Source organism: Typopeltis vanoorti, chromosome 8 (assembly GCF_054136105.1).
Source record: "Typopeltis vanoorti isolate ZY-2024b chromosome 8, IOZ_Tvanoo_1.0, whole genome shotgun sequence".
NCBI classification, from domain to species: domain Eukaryota; kingdom Metazoa; phylum Arthropoda; class Arachnida; order Uropygi; family Thelyphonidae; genus Typopeltis; species Typopeltis vanoorti.
Window position 1 is genome coordinate 1655773 of NC_143556.1, and position 26405 is coordinate 1682177.

Here is a 26405-nt window from a genome sequence, read left to right on the forward strand (position 1 = left end):
AACTGTCATTCTGTGGTCTGCCTTCCTCGCTCTGCAATTGGATCACTAAATTTCTAACTGGTCGCTAACTATGTGTCATGTTTTATAGTTTCTCCTCAGATTTTTCCACCAATGCAGGTGTACTCCAGGGTTCTGTTCTTTTCACCACTCTCTTGCTCTTGTATATAAATGACCTACTCTCACAGACTTCCTATCCATAGTTTTGCTGATGACTATATGCCCTATTCCTCCTTTTCATTTGACTACTTCCTCTCACAGACTTCGTTCTCTCTCACAGACATTCAGTTTCTGCCTTATGTGCAGGTGTTGGTTGAAAAGATCTGGGTTTGAATCCCATCTAGGAAGTGAAGAACTCTGGTCTTTTGGAGGCAAGTTAGTCAGTCTCATATGGAGGTACTAGGATTTTTCCTTTTGGATACTCAGGTTTTTTGTCCTGTAACCAGGCACACCAACTAGTAAAATACATACAATTTACAGACAAAAAGAATATTTTTAGGCATAGAGCTGTTAATTTTTTTTATACTATTTTATATTATATTCCCTCTTTTTTTTTATATATATATTATTAACTATTTAATCTACCGGCTGTGCCTTTGTTAATAATTATACTATATACTTATGAGATGAAATATTATATAAATTTCTTTTACTAACAACTATTTTTATTTTTGACTCCGAGTGTCCCTATATGTTATTATATTTGCACAAAGAGTTCACTCCAATTGGTGCAATGACTTTAACTCACTCTTTCAGAATCCAACTAATCATTGACTCAATACAAGTACAAAATAAACACATTTAATAAAACTAAAACAATATATATACACTTCTAGTAATAATACATAACTATAACTACAGATTATATGGATCCAAGGCCTTATTTAAAAATATAAACTTACTCTTAAGACTAAACACTTTTTCTTTCACAATCACAAAAAAAATGTTCATAGTCTTTTTCTCTTTCTGTTAAGGCTCTTTTCCAGAAGTTACAAGGTTCTGTACTTCATTTTCAGGATCCTTTTCATCAATCAATATAACACACACAAAGTCTTCTTGACTATATCCTGTTTTCCTTTTAGTAGTAATACTCATCAGATCAGGCACCTTTAATACCTAAAAATCTTCTTAATTCAATATATTTTCTAAACTTTCACTTTCAAGCATTCTTGATACTTATAAAACTTCCTTATCATTACTTTCTCTAAGAAAAACATTCACTTTAGAATGTAAGCAACAAGTTCTCCTTTCATTCACAATATTAAATTGACAGTCTTAACTTATTCCACCTTAAAAACTTACAGTTTCAAGATTTCCTTTTATTCATTACTTATTTCTCCTTGAAACATATTATTTCCACTATTCCTTTTTCTCGGAATACACTATAAAATATCTTCCGACAGCCACACACAAAAACAAATATCAAGTTTCTTCTAACTTGAATATTTACTGGCCAATTTATATAAAACTTATAGTTTCAAGACTTCCCTTTTATTCATTACTTATTCCTGCTTGACACCTATTATTTTCACTATTCCCTTTTCGGAATACATTATGAAATTTCCTTCTGACTGCCGCATAAAAAATTCAAGTTCCTCCCAACTTGAATATAACTTGGCCAGTTTAAAAACTTACAGTTTCAAGATTTCCTTTTTATTCTTTACTTATTCCTGCTCGAAACCTATTATTTTCACTATTCCCTTTTCGGAATACATTATGAAAATTCTTTTGACTGCCGCACACAAAAAATCAAGTTCCTTCCAACTTGAATATTCCTCGGCCAGTGTTCTAAAAAAACTTCCGAACGCTCTCTTGTTTACAACTGTAACTTGGATACGCAACGCTTTCCTTGTCAGCTGTCAATCACACATCAAGTTCTCTCCGGGAGCATGCGCACTTCACAAAAGTCAGAAACTACGCACTGCAATAAAATGGCTGACTCGCTGTATCCATCAGCGCTAAAAGAAAGTCTTTCACAAACACAAAATTCAACATTTTAAAATACAACAAACTTTCTTATAAGTAACACAAATAATCAGTTTAGTAAGTACTTCAATATTTTTTACTTCTTTACATGTTACTTCTAATATAACATTTTCATAACGAGCACATCACAAGTGCAGACACTGCGTGTATGAAAACAAAAACTAACAAGCATAATTAATACGTAAAAATATTCAGAATTTTTAATATGATTATTTTTACAGAGCCAACCACTTTATCCTCAAATTACTGTTAGAAATCCAAAGATATTTGGAAGGTTGTGTATGCTTAAGTGCCTGTTAGAACCACTGATGACAATGTAATGATAGGATATTATACAGAGCAGAGTGTAGTGTGTGTGTGTGTGTGTGTGTGTGTGTGTGTGTGTGTGTTTAATAATATATAGCTTGTACTTCATTTCTGTGTCAACTGTTATAATTAAAGATACACGGATATGTATGATATGCAGACTCCTTCATCAGAGAAGTGGAGGAATGGCAGCTGCTAGTTCAGCAGAGCAGTGTTCATGGAAGCACCTATAGAAAGACAGAATGCAGAAACGGAGCATTTGTTGGAAATCAACTGGACAGACTTAGAGAGGGGAAAGGGTATCCGTTGTCTGAATAGTTCTCTTCTGGGTATAATCAAGTATTCTGAGAAGGTTCTTAGTGCACCACCTCTGATGTGAGAAGATATTTTATGGTTGGTCAGATCTAGGATTTATTAAGTGTTAGCTATTGAGTAGAAAAGAAGTAATGTTTAGATTGAAAAAGAATACAAAAGTCCTTGCAGGCAATGAGCCTTCGGAAATATGCCTTTGCCAGGATAGGCCAGATGCCAAAGTTGTCTCCAAGAAGAGAAACTGATCTTCATTGGTTAGCAGAACATTATCAAAATTGAGGTAGAGTGAGGAATGGTCTTTCTTCAGGGATATAAGGCAGGATTGTGTTTCAGCATCACCGAAATCTGCCAAATCCTTACCACATTTGTGAATGGCATGATCAGTGCTTAAAGTTCTTCATTGATCTCCTCATGCCTGAGGACTCGTGACCATGGCAACAATGTTTCTCCATCCACTTCTGTCTCTTGTCATGGCAGTTGCTTCCTTCAAGGAAAGTGTTGTGATCCTTTGGATTTGATCTATCTATTCTTGTTCTTGGTCTTCCTTTCCTGCATTTTCCTTGCATGATTTCCTTCTCGTTGTTATCACCATCTTGTCGTGATATATGACCAAATTATTGAAGTATCTTCTTGTTGACTGTCACTCAATCTCTTTTTGATAATATTTAATTGATTGAGAATATTGACATTGGTTCTTTTATCCATCCATCATGAGACATTCAACATCCTTCTCAATCACTACATTTCAAAACTGTCAAGTGATTCTTTATCTCTTTTACCAAGTGTCCATGATTCTGTACCTTAGATAACGATTGAGAAAACAAAGGTATTCACTAGTTTATATTTGGTAGCATTAGAAATATTTCTATCTTTCCATGTCTTTTTTAGTTCTGGTATTCCTTCCCATAGCATTTCTTCTTTTTATTTCAGTATGACAACCCTTTATTATCTATCAGGGCTCCAAGATATATGAACTGTTTCACTTTTTCTAAGTTGATGTTATGAGTAGATGCTTCTTATTTTTCTATCGTCATATACTTGGTCTTATTTATGTTAATTTTAAGTCTATAATTAATACTTTACCATTCTACTCTTACGATAAATGACATCAGTTCTCTTTCATCAAGATGATACTGGCTATAAGCACAGTATAATCTTGCATTCCTGAGGTTGTTTATCTTCTTACCTGCAATTGAGATACCACCTTTCCATCCATCAAGAGCTTTTCTCATTATAAATTCACTTTAGAAGTTGAATAGGTCAGAAGATAGGATACATCCCTACCTAACCAACCCCCCTTTTCTATCTTAAACCATTCTGAGATATTTTGGCCTATCTTCACTGTTGCTGTTCCTGTCATACAATTGTTTTATTAAGTTGATTAGGTATTTTCGAATTCCTATTTTGTTCAGACATTTCCAGAGTACCTCCCAATTGACACAGTCAAATGCCTTGGTGCCACAAAACAGATACATTGGGATGTTGAACTCATGTTTTTTTTTTTTTTTTTAAGCTGCCTTATGTTTGCAATTTGATCCCTGGTACCTCTACCAGCTGAAACTAGCCTGTTCATTTGGGATTTGAATTCAATGTAGTTTTTCAGTCCTTCTTTAATCACATATAGCAGAATTTTGCTTGCGTATGAAATCAGTGCAATGGTCCTATAGTTAATTAATTAGAAGAAACACACGTATAAACCACAGTGAAAATTATTTAATTGTAAATATTTCATCCTAAGTATCTTAGGACATCATCAGTACAGTATTTAAACAAAAATTAGGAATAACATACAGTTAGGGCGCATGATTACAATAGAATCTCATGAAAACGTGCATAACGTGCTAAAGTAGTACAAAAAAAAAAAACGTTAATTATTTAACACAGTTTTGTATGATAATTTCTCATACTTTAGGAATAGTAAGAAGGTCGTTGCGGTTTAGGTTTGGTCTGTGTAATATGGCTTCAGAACTTTCTTTGTATAAACGTTCATGTTTAAATAAAGATCTATGTAAAAGTTTAGCCTTTTCCCAATGGATCCTATGGTTTGGATTTTCAATTCTGTGTTGAGAGAGGCCAGATTTCTGCGGTTTAAGAAGACGAATGTGGTCTTGATGTTCCGAGATGTGTTTCTGAACAGACCTACCTGTCTGTCCAAAGTAAGATAATTTGCATGAGCATGGAATCTCATAAACACCAGGTAACATCAAGGGTGAGAATTTGTCCTTAGGAGAAGGTAATAAGTTGTAAATTTGGTTGATAGGTTTGTAAGTAGTGGCAAAATTGTATTTCTTCATAATTTTAGAAAGACATTCTGAGATGCCTTTAACGTAAGGTATGGGAATCCTATGCACTTCTTCCTGTCTGGTTTGATGTATGCAGAAGTGACTGATGATTTTTTGAGTTGTTTTGATTATATCCATTTAGGATGTCTGTATTTTTGATTACTTCTAATTCCTGGTTTAAAGATTCTTCAGAGGAGCAGAATTTGTGTGCTCTGGAAACTAGTGATTTAATAATGCCAGATTTCTGAGATGGATGATGAGCAGAAGAATTGTGAATGTAGCGACCTGAGAATGTAGGCTTGCGAAAGACGGAAGTGGCGATGGAACCGTCTTCTTTTCTTTTGATGTGTAAATCCAAAAAAGAGATACCCTGTGGAGATTCTTTTTCTAATGTAAAGTTGATGTGATGATGAAGAAGGTTAATTTTATCTAGAAACAGTTGTAATTCAGGTTCGGGATGATTCCATACTGCAAATACGTCATCGACATATCTTAGCCAAATTTTTGGTTTGGGTTCAAAAGTGAATATTTTTTCCTCAAGGTGTTCTAGAAACAAATTTGCTAGGTTTGGTGATAAAGGAGATCCCATTGCTGTTCCTTCCTCTTGCTTGTAAATTTGACCTTTCCAGGTGAAGTAACCTGATGCAATAACAAACTTGAACAATTCAACTATATCAGACGGAAATTTTTGAGTTAGTAATTCTATTGTTTCTTTATGGGGAATGTTAGTGAAGAGGGAGACAATGTCGAAGCTGATTAACAAGTCAGTTTTTGATAGTTGAATGTCTTTAATTTTTGTGTGAGACTCAGTAGAATTTTTGATTGAAGAGACTGAGTGGCCTATGTGATCAATCAAAAATTCTACTGAGTTTCACACAAAAATTAAAGACACAAAAATTTTTTTTTGTACTACTTTAGCACGTTTTCATGAGATTCTATTGTAATCATGTGCCCTAACTGTATGTTATTCCTAATTTTTGTTTAAATACTGTACTGATGATGTCCTAAGATACTTAAGATGAAATATTTACAATTAAATAATTTTCACTGTGGTTTATACGTGTGTTTCTTCTAATTATGAACACACCACAGGTTTCGTTATTTAAAAAAGGTCCTATAGTTGTTGCAGTAATTAATATTTCCTTTCTTGTATAATGGTATGAATATAGATCTTACCCAATCTTCTGACCAGATACCTGTTTCCCAAATTTTGTTGCATAGTCTAAAGATAATTTCTGTTCCATTAGGCCCCAGAATTGCGAGTAGTTCACTTGGTGTTTGATGAAACCCCAGTGTTTTACCTTTCTTGAGTTTTTTTTCAAAGCCTATTCAATTTCATCCTTTAAAAATATTTGGTTCTTTTTGTATGAGTTCCTCTTGTCTTTCTTCAAATGAGATAGTAGTATCTTTATATAGATTTCACAGTAGCTTTTCCATCTCTTGAGTACATCGTTTGTGTCGGTTAAAATTTGGTTGTTTGAATCAGCTATGCTAGAGGTATTTGGTTTAAAGTTTCTCTTGAATAGATCTTTGGTTTGATTTTTATTAGAATGTTCTTCAATTTCTTCACACTATTTTCATAAAAACTTGTCTTTGTCTTTCTTGCAGAGTTTTTTGATCTTCTCCTTCTTCATGTAGCTTCCTCAGTGAAAGGGTGCAGCACTATGTCTTTCCAGTTCTCTTTGTTGGTGGCTTTCCTTTTTGTTTCTGCATAGCCATGTGATCATGTCTATGATCTTATATCTTCAAGCCATGTCCTTCGTTTTTTGCCTCTTGATCCTTTTCCGTAATTTTTCCTTCTGTCAGAGGAAAAATTATAGACATGTATTGAGGGGATTAGCAGGACAGAGAATCCCCTTAATACATGTCCTGCCAGTCTCATCTTTCTCTGGATCATTTTCTGTAATAAAGATCTCTGTGCTCATTCTCTGTAGTACCTCTGCATTTCTCATGTGCTGTCCATGAGATTTTCAGAACTCTTCTATAGCACATTTCAAAGGCCTGTTGCCTTACTCTCTTCTTGAATATCCAGGTCTCAATAGGAATATTTACTTGCTTTCCATCTGCAGTAAAGTAAGTGCCTAAATATTTGTATTCTGTTGTATGTTCAATATTCACATTGTTTATGAATATTTCTGGCTTGGATCTGCTTTCTTTTAACATTTTCATAAATTTGGTCTTTTTTGCATTTATATCTAATCCAAATTCTTTATTTTCTTCAATTAGTAGCTGCCGTAATTTGATTAATTTGTTTCTGTTTTCTGCTATTAGAATGGTATCATCAGCATATCTAAGATTGTTGTATTTTATACCATTGATACTAATTCCTATTTTTTGTTTTTCAATCTTTTTCATCACTGTCTCACTATAGATATTAAATGGATTTGGTGAAAGGATACAACCATGTCTAACTCCTCTTTTTATTTTCACTACTAAAGTCTCATCATTAAACAGCTGCATTTTCTGTTTGGTGTAAATCATTTTTATAATCTTAAGTACATAATCTTCTATGTCTAATTTATCTAATATATTGAACATTTTATTATGTTTTACCCAGTCAAAGGCGATCTTTCAGGTGATCTTTCTATTAGTATTTTTAGTTCCAGGCATTAATGGTTCCCATTCCTCTTCTGAAGCCTTTCTGTTGTTCACTCAATTCACCGCTTAAGGCTCTTTCAATTTGTTTGTTAACAATGGTTAAAATAATTTTAGATGCATGGGATATTAGGCTCACAGTTAGTTGTAATCCTCGCATTTTGTGCATTATTTTTCTTTGGAATTGGTATGCAGATAGATGTTATAAAACTTCAGGTAATTGTATTGTTTTATAGATGTCTTGAATGGATTCCACTAAATAGTTGTCATTATTGCCAGTCAAAGCTTTCAGCATCTCAGCTGGAATATTATCGCACCCAGGGGATTTATTATTAGGAAGATTCTTAATTACGTGTTCTACCTCCTTTCTTGTGGGTAGAGTGGTATCTGTTGTTATGTTTAACTTAAGGTGTCGTGAATCATCTAACATGTTACCATTATCATCATCATAGAGATCTGATAAGTACTCCATTTATCTTTTCCTTATCAATGAGTATGTTTCCATCTTTGTCCTTGATGTTATTAGACTGTGTACATTTTGCTTTTCCATTAAGTTCTTTCACTTTCAGGAATACTTCTCTGGTTTTGTTCCTGTTTTGTAATTCTATCTCAGTGCACTGCCTGTTTATCCACTTTTCTTTCAATCTTTTACATAACTGTTTGATTCTTTTATCCAAAGTTTTATATCTTAACCTTTCTTCTTCATTTGCTCCTCTTTTCCATGTTCTTCTTTCATCAATAAGGTTGATTACCTCTTGAGTTATCCATTGTTTTTTCCTTCTTTCTTCTTGTTTATTAATGTGGTTTTTAGCATATGTTATATGATAGCTGCTTGTAGTCTATTCCATTGAGAGGGTTCATTTTGCAACTGTGTAGACAGCAGTTCTGAAATATTTTCATGAAATTTTGATTTTACTATCGGAATTTGTACCATTTGCAGATCCCATTTTAGGGGTTGACTTCTTTTAAATTTTATTGTTTTCAGGTGAATATTCATCTTCATTAAGACTTGTCTATGATCAGATCCGCAGTCAGCACTTGGCATCACCTTTGAGTTCCATATTCCATTGAAGTAATGTTTACTGACTACAGCATAGTCTAATTGATTTTTGTATCTTCCATTCGGACTTTTCCATGTGTATCGTGCTGTTGGTTTTTGCTCAAAATAAGTGTTAGTTATGATGAGAATGTGCTTATTACAGAAATCAATCGGCTTTTGTCTTCTCTCATTCCGAATTCCAAGTCCAAATGGACCGTGTGTAGATGTTCTCTCTGATCCAACTTTTGCGTTCCAGTCACCCATAGCACAAATAACTCGATCTTTCTTGCCTCCGACTTCCTTTATACACCATTCTATTTCATTATACATGATATCTATTTCTGTTTCCTCATTCTGTTCTGTAGGAGCATAGATTTGAATGATTAGCATATCTCTAGGTTTAGATTTCACTAGAATTGCCATTACTCTACCTGATTTTTTGATTATATGGATAATATTTTTATTAGTTTTCTTCTCTACAATAAATGCTACACCTCTTCTTGATATTTCACCACCTGATGTATATATTTTATATATCTTGCCATTTGGAAGTTTTGACTCAAAATCTGATGCTCCTTTCCAAAAAGTTTCACTTATTCCTAGTATACTAATATTCAATCTCTCCATCTCTCTCATCACATTAGCCAATTTCCCACATTTATTCAATCTTCTTACATTCTAAGTAGCAATATTCAACAGTCACAGACTGACGATACCGCAGGGCCTGCTATATCACCTTGATACCACCATTCCGGGCCTATTGAAACTACCCGGGCTTTCATTCTTTTCTGTTTAGACATGATGCTTTACATAGCAGCATTTTTTAAGGAATAGGTCACCAGAACCATCCAATTCCCAACATGAATGGAGGACCGTAGCTGTCGTTGGTTAGCAGGTACCGTGGACCTAGCTGGGAGGCCTACAAAGTAGTGCCACTGATCATCCACCATCGAGGGGATGTGCCGTGACAGCCCAGTGATCGGAGTTTTTTGATACCTTTTGATAATTCAGAATACTTTTGTATATATGTTTCATTAGAAAGTCCAATTGCCTTGATTTTTTTTCTTTGCTTAAAGTATTGGTCTTAAAATAGAATATTTTGAGTCATCTGAGTACAACAGTGTTTTCTGACAGGATTAGCAAAGCTATGAATAATATTGAATGTTAGTGAGAAAGAAAAAAAAAATTATTGCAACTCCTATAGGTTAGGATGACCTCTCATTGCTTCTGCCTTTGTATCTCCATTACTGGGCCTGGCTCCCACTGACGAGACCTCAATAAAGGTCGAAACCGGTATAGGTAGTGGCCCTTGCCTTAATGCATAGCATTACACATATCTGCAAGGAGATGTGTTTTGCATTATGGGAGATACTGAGATAGGAGTGATGAGAGCTTTCTCCACCTTTGCAATGAGTTGCCTGGTGTTGCACTACCTTACCCCAGTCCTGAAGATACTTTCAGGTGCAAACTTTGTTTTCTCACACTTGGATAAAGGATTAAACTAAACTTATTATAAAAAAAAAAAATTAGCTAATGCCTTTTATTCCCTAGTAGGGAGTAGGCGAGGCCATTTCAGCCTTATCTAACTTCTGGAGACTAAGCAGGCAGTTCAGTCTCCCAGTAGCCAATCGGAGATAGCTGGCCCAAGACTAATTTTAAGCAACATACAGTAAAGAGATGACTAAGAAGTGCTGCTATCTCATGGTCCCTTACACAATACTTTATTGTCTGAAAATAGACCATGGGTTCCATGGTTAATTTTCTTGAGTATATTGGATGAAAAATCTTGAGTTTCCAGGAGAAAAACCCACTTGCCTATGCTAGAAATCAGTTAACTTGAGAACTTGTCAGGGAAAGGCCTATGAAAAAGTTACTTTAGTCAGTGACCAGAATCAGACTTCAGTTCTTCTTCAGGTGGCCTAGTGCTTTGGATGCAAATGCCATTTTGACTGATCTAAACCAACTCATTACTGATCATTAATATGTAGAAGGAGTGGGAGCTCAGACCCTAGGGTGCTCTGGCATTGATTGAAAATATCAGATCTTCTAGAGAGGAAGCTGGTAATTCACTTGCAAAGGGTTTCATGGCATGCAGCCGTGAAAGACTATGACATACAACATCAACTATGAAGAGTCTAATTAAGATTCCATCACTTCTTAAGGAAGTCCCTTCCTGTTAGATAGACTGGATATTAGGGATCCTCTGAAGATTTTCAGAAAACAACATGAAAAAGGTTGGATGCCATTTTAGAGCTAATAAGAAGAACACACCTTAAATGCTTTAGGAAGGAGTTAGACAATACAGGATATAGCCAAGAAACATCTACTTCCAATTAGAAGACTAAAACACTTGCAAGTCTCTCAGTCAGCATAGGATCTGATAGGGATGCCTGATGCTTTTCCTGATTGAAGTCAGTTCTAGCTCTTGTGTATAGGATAAATATATATATATATATATATATATACAGGGTGTTCGGGATAAATTTGACAGTTTCGTAAGGAAAAAGAAAATCTTCTTTGTATCTATTAAATTTAATGAATTGACAAAAAAACATTACAGGCAGAGTTAATTACAATACTATCAACAAGATTTACTCAAAATAACCACCATTAGCATCGATCACAGCTTCAATTCTGCTTCGGAACCTCGAACAAGCTGATGCTACAGTCTCCCTGGGAAGGGCCGCAAAAACTGTTTTAATTTTATCCATTAACTGGGCTTTTGTATTACTGGAAGTGCGATTGGTGTCTTTTTCAACTGCGCCCCATACAAAATAATCCATGGGGTTAAGGTCTGGGGAGTTTGGAGGCCAAACATTTGGACTGGTGAAGTCGTAGAAATTTTCAGACAACCATTTTTGACTTTTCCCAGAGGTGTGGCAAGGGGCCGAATCCTGCTGCCATACATACGGCCTACCATTGGCTACCCTTGTTATCCAGGGCTTGACTACAGTTAGCAACTCCACGAACAAAGCCCGAATTCCAATGCCAGGGTTCTTCAACACCTGTTCCTGCAGATTTGCGAGGAATTCTGCTGTACGAACGCAATCAGATCGTCTGCTAGGGATCTTTCTTCTTGCTACATCCTCGTAGTCACCATTGCAAGTCTCTAGTTCATGCCTGATTGTTTTTACTGTATTCAGGGAGCATTGGGCAGCAGTCGTAATATCCTTATTTTGATGGCGGGCACGAATCATCATGATACAAGTTATTCTCTTCCATGATTCAGGTGGGTTCCAGCTATCCATCCTTTCTGACATGTATATGAATGAAGAAGGGTCCAAACTTTTAAATGAAGAGAAGTGTGTGTTAATACATGTAACTTACGGAAAAATATAATTAATTATAAATATGTCAAATTTATCCCGAACACCCTGTATATATTCAGGGTGTGCAGTGCACACCCATGGAATAGCAATATCACTGATATTTTTGCATTTATTCCTGTTGAAGATTCCCCTAATTGTTTCCTGACTTCACATGATTCCTGAAATTAAACACAATATACTAATGCTTCACGAAGAGGACACTTTTCAATGTACAAGCATTGCATCGCATTTGCATTAATAGCCCCAGGTGTGTGGTCACAAATACAGACACCTTCGAGCCCTTTGAACAGACTATAGATGGCACAGTCAAATTCTTAATGTTCCAGTGGTTTTACCACCCAGAAGGTAAGGCAGGGTGTGTGGTGAGACAGTAGCTGAGACCTTTATGCTTTCCATATTTAAAATTATATTACTTGATAAATTAAAGTATTCGATGTTATTCTACAGTTAATTGCATTGGACTAATTAAGATGAGTGCTGATGCACTACGCGCCCTTAAAACTTTCATACAATCGTTCGGGGTTGTTTGAAAAGTTTGGTAAAAAAATAAGTTAAATACATTTGTTTTGAAAAAATCACCTTTATTTCTCAGCATTGTCTCCATCGAGGTCTACACATTTTTGCGAGTTTCCAATTTTTGCATTCCATCTAAAAAGTAGAATTTGTCAAATTGTGCAAAATAGTCATTGACAACCTTGATGACATCCTCGTTCAAAGAAAATTTTTCCCACCAAACCAAATTTTTAAGTTTCAGAACAAGAAGTTGTCACACGGCTAATTCCAGAGAATACGGTGAACGTGGAACCAATTCGAACCTCAATTTGTGTAATTTTGTCAATGTGTGGGACGGTGCATTGTCTTCATAAAAGAGCACTTTTTGTGTGCCAATCTTGGCCATTTCTTCTTCAGTTCTTTTAAATAGTCCAACGATGATGCATAATGGACTCCTATTATTGTCTTGCCCTTCTCGAAATAGTCTATAATGATAATTCCTTGAGAATCCCAAAATACATTAGCCATCAACTTCCCTGCTGACAAAACGGTCTTTACCTTTTTCAGTGCTCTTTCAACGGGCATTATCCACTGTTTTGACTGTTGCTTGGACTCTGGTGTGTAGTGGTGGATCCAAGTTTCATCTAAAGTCACAAATCGATGCAAAAAATCCTGCAAATTGCGATTAAATGTCGCCAAACACTGCGTTGAAATGTCTTTTCGCATGCGTTTTTGATCAACAGTCAACAATCGCGACACCCAATGTGCACACAGATTTTTTGTGCAGGAAATCATACACCTGTTCAGTTGAGATGTGTACCATCTCAACAATCTTGTGCACTTTCACTTGGCATTCTTCCATAATGATGCCATGGATTTTGTCAATCATTTCTTTCATAGTGACCTTAGTCGGGCGTCCAGAGCGCGCTTCATCTTCAATGGACTTACGACCACGTTTAAATTCACTTGTCCAAAAATAAATAGTCTTTAGTGCTGGTGCAGAGTCCCCATGAACTGCATCTAACTCGGCTTTGATTTGCACGGCCATCCACTTCTTCAAATAGAAGTGTTTTATCACTGCATGAAACTCGTTTGTCTCATTTTTATGAAAAATGCGAATACGGTAATTTTAAATGTTTGCCAAACAAGAACTATTCTTCACACATTGCTAAAATTATGCCAAGGGTCATGAAAAAGATGATATGTACCAACGCTGGTATGAAAGAAATGAATTGTGTCACTGCCTATTGGAAATTTATCAAACTTTTCAAACAACCATCGTAAAAATGCAATCGTACTGTGAAATTGACATGAATTTTGTTGCACAGGTTACATAAGCCATATGACAGCACACATAACCTGAATGGGCATTTGACACCACTGATATATATGTGTGTAGTGTGTGTGTGTGTGTGTAGAAATTTTTTACCTTGGGTATGCTATACGTTAAAGATACCAAGCAATTTTATAAACTTGGTTTTAATCCTTTTTCCCAAGTAAGAAACAAGCAGGTAAGTCAATTTTGAACCTGAAGTATTTTCAGGTTTGAGGCAACTCGTGGTAAAGGTGAACTTGAAAAAAAAGATTAAAACCAAGTTTATACTTCATACTCCATACTTCAAGGATATCTTTTTTTCTCCTGTTTTCATGTCACCTTTATCATCTCTAACTTCTTTTACAGCACTCTTTCCTCCATTTCTAAGCTTCTTCAACAACCTCCAGAATATTTTGCCACCTTCTTGATATTTATTTTCTATATTCTTGCCAAAGTCCTCCCATGACTTTTGTTTAGCTAGTTTTACACACTGTTTAGCTTTCTTACATTTGTCTCTGTGTTCTGTAAGAGTAAAAGCTGACTTATTTGCCAGGAACTTTTGATATGCTTTCTTCTTTTCCTTCACTGCCTCTTTAACTTCTTGTGTCCACCAGGGAGTTCTGATTTTTTTTATCCTTGCACACAACCTCACCACATGTCTCTCTGGCAGAATCAATCAATGTTTTCTTCAGAGTTTGCCACTGAATGTCCAAGGTTTGATTCCTGTTCTCAAACTCTTTCATTTTCTTTTCAATAAAATTTCTGTATTTTAGTCTACAGTTCACATCTGAGAGCTGCTCAACTTTTATTCGCTTTAAAACTTTCTTACATGTTATTCTTTTCAATATGAAATTCAATTTTATCCTGCTCATGACTAAATAGTAATCACTTCCAATTTCAAATCCTCTGTACACTCTGGTGTCCTGCACCAGGGAGAAAACATCACGATCAACAATAACATAGTCAATGAGACTTTTCTTATTCCTAGCCTCTTCTCTCCATGTGAATTTGTGCACATTTTTATGTTGGAACATGGTGTTAGTAATGACCAGTCCATGTCCTGAGCAGAAATCCAACAGACATTTGCCATTATTATTAGCTTTGCTCTTTTCTCTAAATTTTCCCAAAATATTTTTATATGTCTCACAATCATTTCCTACTCTGCTATTTAGATCCCCAACAAGGACCAACTTTTCCTTTTTCATTGTGTCAGTTGCTTTTTCTAAAGCCTCAAAAAATTCCTCCACTTCTACCTTAGTAGAACCTTCTGTGGGACCATAGGCACAAATAAGTCTCTTTGTCCAGTTCCCCATTCTCATATTTGCCCACATTACTCTACTTGAGACTGACTGCCATTCAAGATGATTAGCCTCATATTTTGTGTTGAATACTATGGCTACTCCTCCTTTTCCTTGATTGTCATTGCCTGAATATAACATTTTGTATTTATTGCTCAGAAAGATCTCACCAGTTTTGGTCTTTTTTGTTTCAGTCACCCCTATGTCGATCTGGTACTTATCTAATTCCTCAGCTAGCTCCATTTCTTTGCCATTCAGGCTTCTTACGTTGATAGTACCGATCTTTAACTCTGGTGATGTTGAGTTGGGGTTTGTTTTCAGATTTGTTCCAGTAGCTGACTTTTCGCTGTTCGCCCTGGTTCCCTGGCGAAAACAACGGGGGGCCTTGTTTAACCGGGCGACGCCCCAGCCGGCATGAAATTTTGTCACGTTGTACCATCATTTTTTATTTTGGTTTAACCAATAAGAATACAATTTGGTCGGCTAAATCCAAATTGCCAGCCTATCCTCGTTCGTTCAGTATCAAAGTAGATACCCAGCAGGGTGCACCACAAGAAGGTGAGGATTAGACATTAGGTCAGAAGCCCCGGTCGGTTCTCCGCATTCCTTTAAAGGCTATGTGGAGGTCTCCTCTCAGTTATTCAGCTTTGACCCTTAAGCACCCCAGGGAGGTCCATAAAACTTGCAATTGTCAAAGTGCAAATTTTACATCTCCTCTGTAAAAGCATTCCAGATGATAGCTTGAAAGTTACCCAACCACTGCACTAGTGTGTGTGGGGGGGGGGGGTAAAAAGAGTGTGTAGATGGTAAACTTTGAGACACCCCACACTTGATAGTCCAATGTCAGTTTGTCTTCTAAACACAAATATTCCCTACATCAGTAGCTTGAATACTACCGATTAAACACGAGATATTTTCTTAAATGGTTAAAAAAAAAAAAGATAATATTTAATTTACAAAAATTACAGAAAGGAACATCTTCAATTTTTCCTGAAAACTGAACTGTTACTGTTCATTTATCAATCTCCAATACAGGTAGGCTTCTTGAAAGTTATAACCATTGCAATTTTGCATATAATCTTACTTATGTTATCTACTTTCTGTCTATCTATTCTTTTATTGCATTCATTTATATAAGTATATGTCACATTATATGAGATGGTGCTATTCTGAATCATCTCAGATCTTTAAATGTAATTTAGCTGTTGCTTGTTGATGTGTGTGCTGCTTTTGTTAAATTCATATTTCTCTTGCACAGTTTAGAGGTGCATTCTGGTAGGCTACCAAGGTATAAATGAAGCTAGTGAGCTTTTAATTTCCCACATGTCAGTACACAAACCATCGACAATATAAACTAGCAGTAATTACTGCTGACTATATCCAATTGGAAATTCACTCAATCTAATAAAGTAAATTGTGTACTTCTCTTACAGTATGATCAACCAACAAGCAGTAATATTAAGCATACATGTATTTGGTAATGGTGACTATATATAGATGTTCACACTAGTTTTCAGCATCATTATCTTTAGCTGTAAATTCAATGAGTACAGCTGCAGAAGGTCACAGACAGCAACCACCAAGCCTACTAAGGTATATTCTAATTAGTTTTCTCTTGCAGTAAAAGACTATTTTGCCTCTCAGGAAGAATTTATATAGCAAGGAAAAACAAGGACAAAAAAATTATGAAATGTAATGTTAACTCTCATATTTGGACTGAAATTTCAGACAATAAATGTATTAGGATTAGGGACCACAAGATGGTGGCACCTGTCAACTATCTCTTTACTAGATGCTGTTTATAACTAGCGATAGTCGTGGGCAAGTTATCTCTGATTGGCTACCAGTGGAGAATGGACTTCCCCTTGATTCTCCACAAGTTAGATAGTGCTTAGCAGATTTTACATATATATGGATTGAGCAAGTACATATTTTTACTTACCCTGCCTCTCTCTTTTAATTGTATACTCCCCTCCTCTGCAGTGAAGCATGGTGATTAAAGAATCAAATTTTTTTTTTCTTCAAGAGTTATTTCAGAGAATTTAATTTTTAGAGTAGATCCAGGGACAAGGTAACTAATTGTTCTTCTTGTAACAAAAATTCACAACTCGATGTGCCAAATGGATTTCGTATTCAGTCATTGTGTGACTGGATATGAAATACTGGATACTGTATTTATGGAAGAAAAGTAACTTGAAATCTTTTCTTCCAATATTGTTAATTATTCTGTTATAACGGAAATAATTCCCTCGACATTTTTATTCAGAGTAGCCAATTACACTCAGAACTGTGTCATGTGACATCTTTCACCGATGGAACACCGGTTAAGAACCACTGGTCTAGATACGGGAAAAGTCTGTATTCATACCACTGCATGAGAAGGGAGATGTGAAGAATGAACTTTTTCAGTATCTAGACCATACTCATGTCTCCTATATCTTTATAATCTTTGAAACACTTATCCTTTAGAATACATTTTAGAAATTGTGGAAACAACCACCATGTTAGAATAAAAATCAGTTGAATATTAAACAAAATAATCACTTGATGCTTCGACCTTCACATTAAGGTCATCATCTGGAGTATACACATATATACAAAGAAACAAGCTGCACTACAATCTACACGGTATGCTAAAGTTGCTGGCAAACCGTTAAAACTATTAGCCTGACCTCTGGGGAAAAAAAAAAAAAACTTACTACATCAAAGCTAGAAAGCAACATGTTCTCATATAAGTATACATATAAATTAAAACAAACCAGTATGGATGGTGGCCAATAAAAGTTAAAAATTGCTTAGACTCCTGAAGTCAGGGCTTGTTGGAAAACATGAACTAAGTGGGCTGAATGTGTGCCATCCAAATTCTTGGGATTTTTATGCCACCATTATTGTTAAGATTAGGGTGGTTATTTTGATTAACCTCCTTAATCTTAACAATAATGGCGGCATAAAAATCCCAAGAATTTGGATGGCACATATTCAGTCCTTCAAATTTTCCAGCAAACCCTGACTTTAGGACTCTAAGTAATTTTTCAGGTTTTATTGGCCATCATCCTTACTGGTTTCTTTTAATTTATATGTATACTTACGAGTAACTTTTTTTGTGTGAACATGTTGCTCTCTAGCTAAATTTAATTTTGCAACATAATAACAGGACTCTAGCTTTCATGTAGTAAGTTTTTTTTTCCACCAGAGGTCAGGCCAATAGCCTTAACAGTTGACCAATAACTTTAGCATGCTATGTAGATAGTAATGCAGCTTGTTTCTTTATATATATGTGTATGCTCCAGGTGATGATCTTAATGTGAAGGTCAAAACATTGAGCAATTATTTTGGTTTATATTAAAACTGAAGTTTTACTCTAACATGGTAGTTGTTTCCATAATTTCTGAAATGTATGAAACACTTATTTTTCTATCTATGCTTCAATTCTTTCAGAATCTTGGGATTGTTAATTAAGAACTGTGCCTTAATTAAAAACTTAATAGTTCAAATGTTAAGATTTTTTTTGAAGCCCTTTGTTGGAAAAGACCTGGGTTCAAATCCTGTCTGTTATTCTAGGAGACTTTATCCAGGCGTTTCAGTCAAAGGTAAGTTAGCCTGTCTCATATGGAGGTATGGAGACTTGGATATCTGTATTAAAATTCAGATATCTCACAAGCTTAAGATATATAAATGAATTAAAGTTAAGAAATTAGTAAAAGATGGTATTACTCAAGTTGTTAGTTAAATGTATGTTGCAAGTAAGATGATTTAAAATGTTATTTTTATCTCTGGCTAATGAAGTCTTGCTTAGATGTGAAATTGTTCTCCAGTTCATGTAGAAATGGGCCCAGTAAAGTTTTATTTATTTTAGGATTCTCAGTCTAATTAGTGATTTCTAACTGTTGACATGTTTTAGTCATTTCTTGAGATTGTTTCATACAGAAAGCAGAGTTTTTCTGAAGTGTTAAAACTGTCAGTGAAATTCGTTCCAAAGTGATAGTATGGTTTTTAGTAGTTTATTCAATAGAGCTTGTTGCTCCGTCGAATGAATTACTTGAAAAATGTTTATTCAGTGTGTGATTTAAAGATGCAAGAAGAGTTTTTACTTGTGTAAAACTTAAAATCACACACACACAGAATGAAACATCTGAATAAAAAATGCTCTCTATATGACAGTTTGTTGTCATATAGAGGGGATTTTTGTTTTGTGTTAATCCTTCTCCTTTGTGAACTCAAGAAAGAATAAACGTTCTGTAGGAAGTGAGAGACCAAGATTCCAGAAGTTTTTGTTCATATAAGATAATAATTGTTGGTTTAATTGAAAGGAAGTTTGTGCACATCAAAGTGTTTTTTTTTTTTTTTGATGTAATATGAAGAATACATTGGCTCTTGCGTTGTGTTGATTTGATGTTGTACAGGGTGTCCCAAAATTCACGCAAGATTTAAATTTAGTGCCATTTGTGCAGTAAAGTGTTGCCAACGAGAAAAAAAAAGACAGCTGACAGTTCAGGGTTATTAAAAATGACCACACACAGCGAAGAGAGTTCGTTGAATGGATTATGGAATAACAAGTGAATGCTTATTTTTCGAACAAAATCATCTTCAGCAATGAGGCTCATTTTCATCTTGATGGCTTCATTAATTGACAAAATTGTCGCATTTGGGGTTCAGAAAATCCATGAGTGATTGTTGAGAAACAGATGCATACACAACATGTCACTGTTTGGTGTGGATTTTGGGCTGGAGGCATCATCGGTCCATTCTTCTTCGAAAATGCGGCTGGTAAGGCAATAACAGTTAATGGTGCTCACTATTGTGACATGATAATCCAGTTTTTTGTGCCTAAATTGCAAGATATGGATGTGGACGACATGTGGTTTCAACAAGATGGTGCCACATGCCATACAGCCCGAGAAACAATTCAATTACTGCATGAGTCATTTCTTGGTTGTAATTTCCCGTTTTGGTGATCAGAATTGGCCGCCCAGATCATGTGACTTAACGGCGTTGGACTTTTTTCTTTGGGGTTTTTTGAAGTCTAAGGTTTATGCCAACAAGCCCACGACCACCCACACCTTGAAGGAGGAAATTGAGCGCTGTATCAACGAAATTCAGCCACATTTATGCAAAACAGTCGTGAAAAATTTCGACAAAAGAGTGCGTATGTGCCAGCGAAGCCATGGAGGCCATTTACCTGATATGCTATTCCATGCATAACCCTATACTGTATACTTTATGAATCAATAAGAAATTACAATTTTTAATTAAAAACCTGCGTTTTCTATCAAAATTACTTCTTGCGTGAATTTTGGGATACCCTGTATATATTTGTCATTTATAAATTAAAGATTTTTATTATGGTTTAAAAGTATTTGAAGACTCCATCTCTTAATGTGTTTAAGGAATTTATAGTTAATTTAAAAGGTTTGGTTACATATGAGATATGCTGGGATACAAATTCTCATGCAAGGTTTACTAAGAGTTTAGTTTGTGTTTTCTTTTTATTTTGAATTTAAGAGTTTTAACCACTTAGAGTAGAGGGTGTAAAATAAAAATATACACTTTCCCCACAACCTACATACATAAAAATGAATCTCATCTATGATGCAAGACTTGATCCGGGCTTTTTCATCAAAGATGAATTAGCTGGTCTCATACAGAGGTGGAGTGTTTTTCCATCCCTCAAAACAGACAAACTGACCCACGAACACATATATCTACAGACATAAAATACTTACCCCTAAGAGGAATGCAGCAAAGGAATGGCAAACCAGCTCAGCTAGGAGACTCAATCTGTTTAAGGAGAGTCAAAAATTGGATGGATGGAATAGTTCTTAAGAACTATTTGTTTAATTTCTTGTACAAGCAAGATTCTAGTAATAGTTATTCTAAATGTCAATGCTGAGATGCTTGAGAAACAGGAAGGCTTCAGATAAGGTAAGGGTACCAGAGATCAGATCTTTAGCCTAGGCAGATTGAGAAGTAGAGCTTAGACTTCCTCTGGTAGTGTGTTTCATAGACTACAAGAAGCCTTTGACTGGATTCAGCTTGTGAAATTATGAGAGCTAATGAAAGTTATGGGTTTTCCTCAATACATTATCAGGTTGATACGTATAGTGAGCGAGGCTATGGTATGGACACATGCTGGATTAATTGATTGGCTTCAGTTAGGTAAGTCAGTCATTGATGCTTACTTTCTCCTCACCTGGTCAATATCAGTGCTGAGGATATCATGTTTAGATTGGATGCACTGAAGACCAGAAGTGGAATTGATAACAAGTAGATCAGCAACCTGAGGTGTGCTGATGATACAGTACTTCTCTGTAATCACAGGTAAGAGTTAGAATGAATTCTTGACACAGTTAATGAGATTAGCAAGAGCAGAGGACTTAAACTCAATGTTAGTAAGATGATGATGGTTCCTGAAAGAAGTATAGACAGAGAAGGTCCTGAGAGACAAGTGTACTTGAATAGAAAAATAATTGAGGAGGGCAACATATTTGAATATCTGGGATCCATTATTAATGTAAAAAAATTACTGTTTAGAAGACATCAGAAGAAGATTAGGAAATGACTAGAACAATAGTCAGACTTATCTAAAGTCTGGAAGGACACGTGTAATGAATAATGAGTTATGTAAACTAAGCAAAAAAAAAATGATATATATATATTTCTAGCGAAATTTTTAAAAAAATGCAGAGGGAGATAGGATGCCCATGGACACAGGAGAAATTCTAAATCTGGCTTTGCCATTGATATCAGAAGACAGAAAAGAGGATGACTCCAAAATAACTTTTCAGAGGAAGACAAAAAAAAAAGTGACTGTTGGGAAAAATTATAAGAAGCAAATTAATTGCAAATTGAATTAATTAAGAGGGTTAACTAAAGAAGATGGATCTTACCTGTGCCACAAGACACAAAGAGGGTAGGTGGTTATTAGTTTATAGATAACACAGAATAAAAATGGCTCTCTGATTAGCTAATTTGAAGAACTTTCACCATAGAAGGAGGAAAAATATAGTGTCATCCATAATATAATTATCTACTTTGTTTAGGAGCTTCTTACTTTGATATCAGAAGAACAGAATAGAGAGAGTATATTTGAGAAATTAGATAAATCCTTTCCAAGAGAAAATGCAGATTTTATTAGCAAACTGGAAAGAACACTAAAGATTCAGGTAAGTGTAATTAGCAATACTTATGTCAGAATCTTTTCTAATGGATTGTGTTTTATTAGAATAAATTAGGTGGGTGAGGTTTATTGGTATATGGAGGGCAGTTCCATTTAATTGCATGTTAATATTGTAATGCCTATTAAAACAGTAGGTACTGCTGTTATAAGAAGATATATTTTTCTTTGTTTTGTGCTACAGTGCAATAAAAAAAAATTATGGAAGCAATTATAAATCAGGCATGATATCATTGATGCTATAATTAACATGTTCATACCGGCAGAATTCTGCATGTGTTGCTCTAACCACTTAAACTAACTCTTCTTCTTTGGTGCATCAATCCGAAAATTGATAAATATAGCAGCACATCACAACATCCTGTCTTGTGACTTCCTTTTTATCTCTTCATAACTCTTAGTGCCAGTTAGAATCATTATGTTATTTATATATGAAATTCTTGGTCTGCCTCGTGGCCTCTTTCCTTCTACAGTCCCCTCCATTATTTCTGTAATCAGTTCCCCCCATGCCTCAAATGGTGTCCAATTAGGCTTTTTCTTCTCTTATTGACGTGTTTCATTAATGACCACTCTTCATGAACTATATTTAGAACTTCTTCCTTACTTTTCCTTTCTGTCCAACTAATTTTCATCATCTTTCTCCAGCACCAAAGTTCAAATGCCTCCAACTTTTTCATGTCCTGTATAGTTAGAGTCCAGGCCTCACAACCATATAATGCAATGCTCCATATGTATGTTTTCAGTAGCCTTTTTTTTTGAGCTGGATGCTAAGGCCTTCACTGGTAAAAATGTTTCTTCTGTTATAGAATGCTTTTTTGGCTAGGATTATTGGTAAGGAGCTTTGTATTGGTATGTGCTTTAATATCTGATTGGTTTCTTTTAATATTAATTTTAATATCTTATCTTCTGTGATAAGACTTCCAAGATATTTAAAAGAGGATACCTGTTGGAGTAGGTTATTATTTATTTCCAGGTTTATTTCCATTGGATTTGCTTTACTTGTAATTAATAATTTTGTTTTCTTATAATTAATTTTAGGCTGTACTATGTGAAGATTTCTTCCATCTTTGTTAGGGTGGCTTTCAGTTTGTTTTCGTTATCAGCTAAAACTGCTATATCATCCGCAAACCGTAGCCAGTTAATATCAATTCCATTTATCTTAATTCCGGTTTCTATTAGTTCTTTCAGTTTATTTATTGCATCTTCAATGTGCAGATTAAACAATATGGGTCTTACACCTCTACGTATTTTTGCTATTGCAGTTTTTGTTGTATTGCTGGCTGCTTCTATTAGGGCTTCTTGATGCTTGTAAAGATTAAATATGAGCCTTCTATCTCTCCAATCTACCTTTATTATTTTTAGGAGGTGAAACATTTGATTCCAGTCAATACTATTGAAGGCTTTCTCCAAGTCAAGAAAGACTATCAGAGTATTTTGATTCTTCTCCAATCTTCTTTCAATAACTGTTCTTAGAGCTAGGATTGCTTCTCTTGTCTCCTGCTGTTTCCTGAATCCAAACTGTTCATTGCCAACATATTCTTCAACTTTCTTTGTTAGTCTTTTTTGTATGATTTTGAGTAGTATTTTCAAGCATGTGATATTAAGTTTATTGTTCGATGATTTTCACGCTTGTTTGCATTATTTACTTTAGGAATGGGTATGATAGAGCATTGTGTAAAATCTTTGGGGATGATCCCGGTTTCATAAATATCCTTTATGATCTTGAAAAGGTATGACTTAGTTATGTTTCCTGAGTATTTTATTAATTCTGAAGGGATGTTATCAGTGCCTGGTGCCTTGTTGGCTGACAATTCATTCAGTGCCCATTCAAATTCATCTTTTAATATAGTTGGACCAATTTCTTCCATATCAAGTCTTGTTTCATCTTCTATAGCCTTGGCATCTAGATCTGTTCCACTATATAGATCTTCTAAGTACTCCTTCCATCTTTCCGAAATTTCTTCCTTATCTATAAGTATGTTCCCCTGTTTGTTTTTGATAATTGTACTTCTTAAATTCACTCATATGTATATCCCATCCATGTTGGTTGAGTTCATTTTTACAAAGATCACTTGAATTCATAATTTGAACTGATTTCAAGTTTTATATACCGTATTTGCTGGCGTATGAGACGCGCTTTTTTTCTTTGAAATTAGGTCTGAAAACCAGGGTGTGTCTTATACGCCGATACTCAGTTTTTTATTACTTTGATTTCTGGAAATTTTCTCTGTTCCGAGTTACGCGATTTCTTTCTTGCTTCCTTCCGGTGTGTGAGAGCATTTCAGTTACGTTAGTTATGTATTCCAGTTACTGAAATACATTCCAGTATTCCAGTTATGAATAGATAACATTTGGTCTAGGTGCCCTGTTGAAGAAGCCTACCCTGCTAGTATGGGATCAGTTTCGTTCTCATAGAACAGATGTTAAAAATAAACCCAAGGAATTGAAAACTCAGTTAGCTCTAATTCCAGGAGGTCTAAGTAGTCATCCTCAACCTTTAGATGTCTGTATCAACCTTTAGAGTTCCGGGCTGGTAAGCAGTAAGCTAGTAAGACAAAAAACATGATATAAAAACGTTTCAAATTTTGGCTTATCTTTTTATATATATAGCGTAGATATATATATATACAGGGTGTTCGGGATAAATTTGACAGTTTCGTAAGGAAAAAGAAAATCTTCTTTGTATCTATTAAATTTAATGAATTGACAAAAAAACATTACAGGCAGAGTTAATTACAATACTATCAACAAGATTTACTCAAAATAACCACCATTAGCATCGATCACAGCTTCAATTCTGCTTCGGAACCTCGAACAAGCTGATGCTACAGTCTCCCTGGGAAGGGCCGCAAAAACTGTTTTAATTTTATCCATTAACTGGGCTTTTGTATTACTGGAAGTGCGATTGGTGTCTTTTTCAACTGCGCCCCATACAAAATAATCCATGGGGTTAAGGTCTGGGGAGTTTGGAGGCCAAACATTTGGACTGGTGAAGTCGTAGAAATTTTCAGACAACCATTTTTGACTTTTCCCAGAGGTGTGGCAAGGGGCCGAATCCTGCTGCCATACATATGGCCTACCATTGGCTACCCTTGTTATCCAGGGCTTGACTACAGTTAGCAACTCCACGAACAAAGCCCGAATTCCAATGCCAGGGTTCTTCAACACTTGTTCCTGCAGATTTGCGAGGAATTCTGCTGTACGAACGCAATCAGATCGTCTGCTAGGGATCTTTCTTCTTGCTACATCCTCGTAGTCACCATTGCAAGTCTCTAGTTCATGCCTGATTGTTTTTACTGTATTCAGGGAGCATTGGGAAGCAGTCGTAATATCCTTATTTTGATGGCGGGCACGAATCATCATGATACAAGTTATTCTCTTCCATGATTCAGGTGGGTTCCAGCTATCCATCCTTTCTTACATCTGGTATATGAATGAAGAAGGGTCCAAACTTTTAAATGAAGAGAAGTGTGTGTTAATACATGTAACTTACGGAAAAATATAATTAATTATAAATATGTCAAATTTATCACGAACACCCTGTATATATATATAGGAGGGTGGTCTGAAAAGTTCTCAGCCTCCACCATAGATGGCAACACTATCGGCAAGATTTTTTTTTTTTTCTTCTAAAGTTGGTACATCTGTCATAAGCATTCATGTGAAATTGCAAGTCATTCTATTAAGTAGTTTGTTTTTTTACAGCTGTTTGAAGCAAAAGTGTTGTCTGTATCCCTTGAAATGGATAAAATTCAATATTGTGCAGTTATAAAATTGTAAAAGAAGATTTAACATCAAAAGAAATTTATTCAAAGTTCGTAAAAATTTATGGGCACTCTTTTCTTTCGTTTTCAACAATTGAGAAATGGGCATCCAAGTTTAAACATGGCCGTACCAGCCTTGAAGATGATCCGTGAAGGACATCCAAAAAGTGTAACAACACCAGAAATCATTGATCAAGTGCACTATATGGTATTGGATGACTGGCAAGTCAAAGTGCGTGAAATTGCTGTGACTATAGACATTTCAAAAGAACGTGTAGGATATATTTTGCATGAAGAATTGCATATGAAAAAGCTTTGCGCAAGATGGGTGCCAACCTTGCTCACAGCAGATCAAAAACATGCTCACATGAAAATCTCTGAATTACTTGGTACTGAGTACTTGGAGCATTTTAACAAGAATAAAACTGATTTTGTGCATTGATTTATTACTATGGATGAGACTGGGATTCACCATTACACACCAGAATGCAAACAGCAGTCAAAACAGTGACAGAA

General features: G+C 35.3%; 1 protein-coding gene across 2 annotated transcripts in view; it reads left to right on the top strand.

The window, feature by feature from the left end:
• The window catches only part of LOC150103676 (uncharacterized), a 165191-nt gene that overhangs the window by 56794 nt on the left and 81992 nt on the right, over window positions 1-26405 (top strand). For both annotated transcript variants that reach the window (XM_090397045.1, XM_090397044.1), the window contains exon 3: window positions 21992-22114. In XM_090397045.1, the coding sequence (XP_090253171.1) occupies window positions 21992-22114 (123 nt within the window). The remainder of the gene's footprint in view (window positions 1-21991; window positions 22115-26405) is intronic.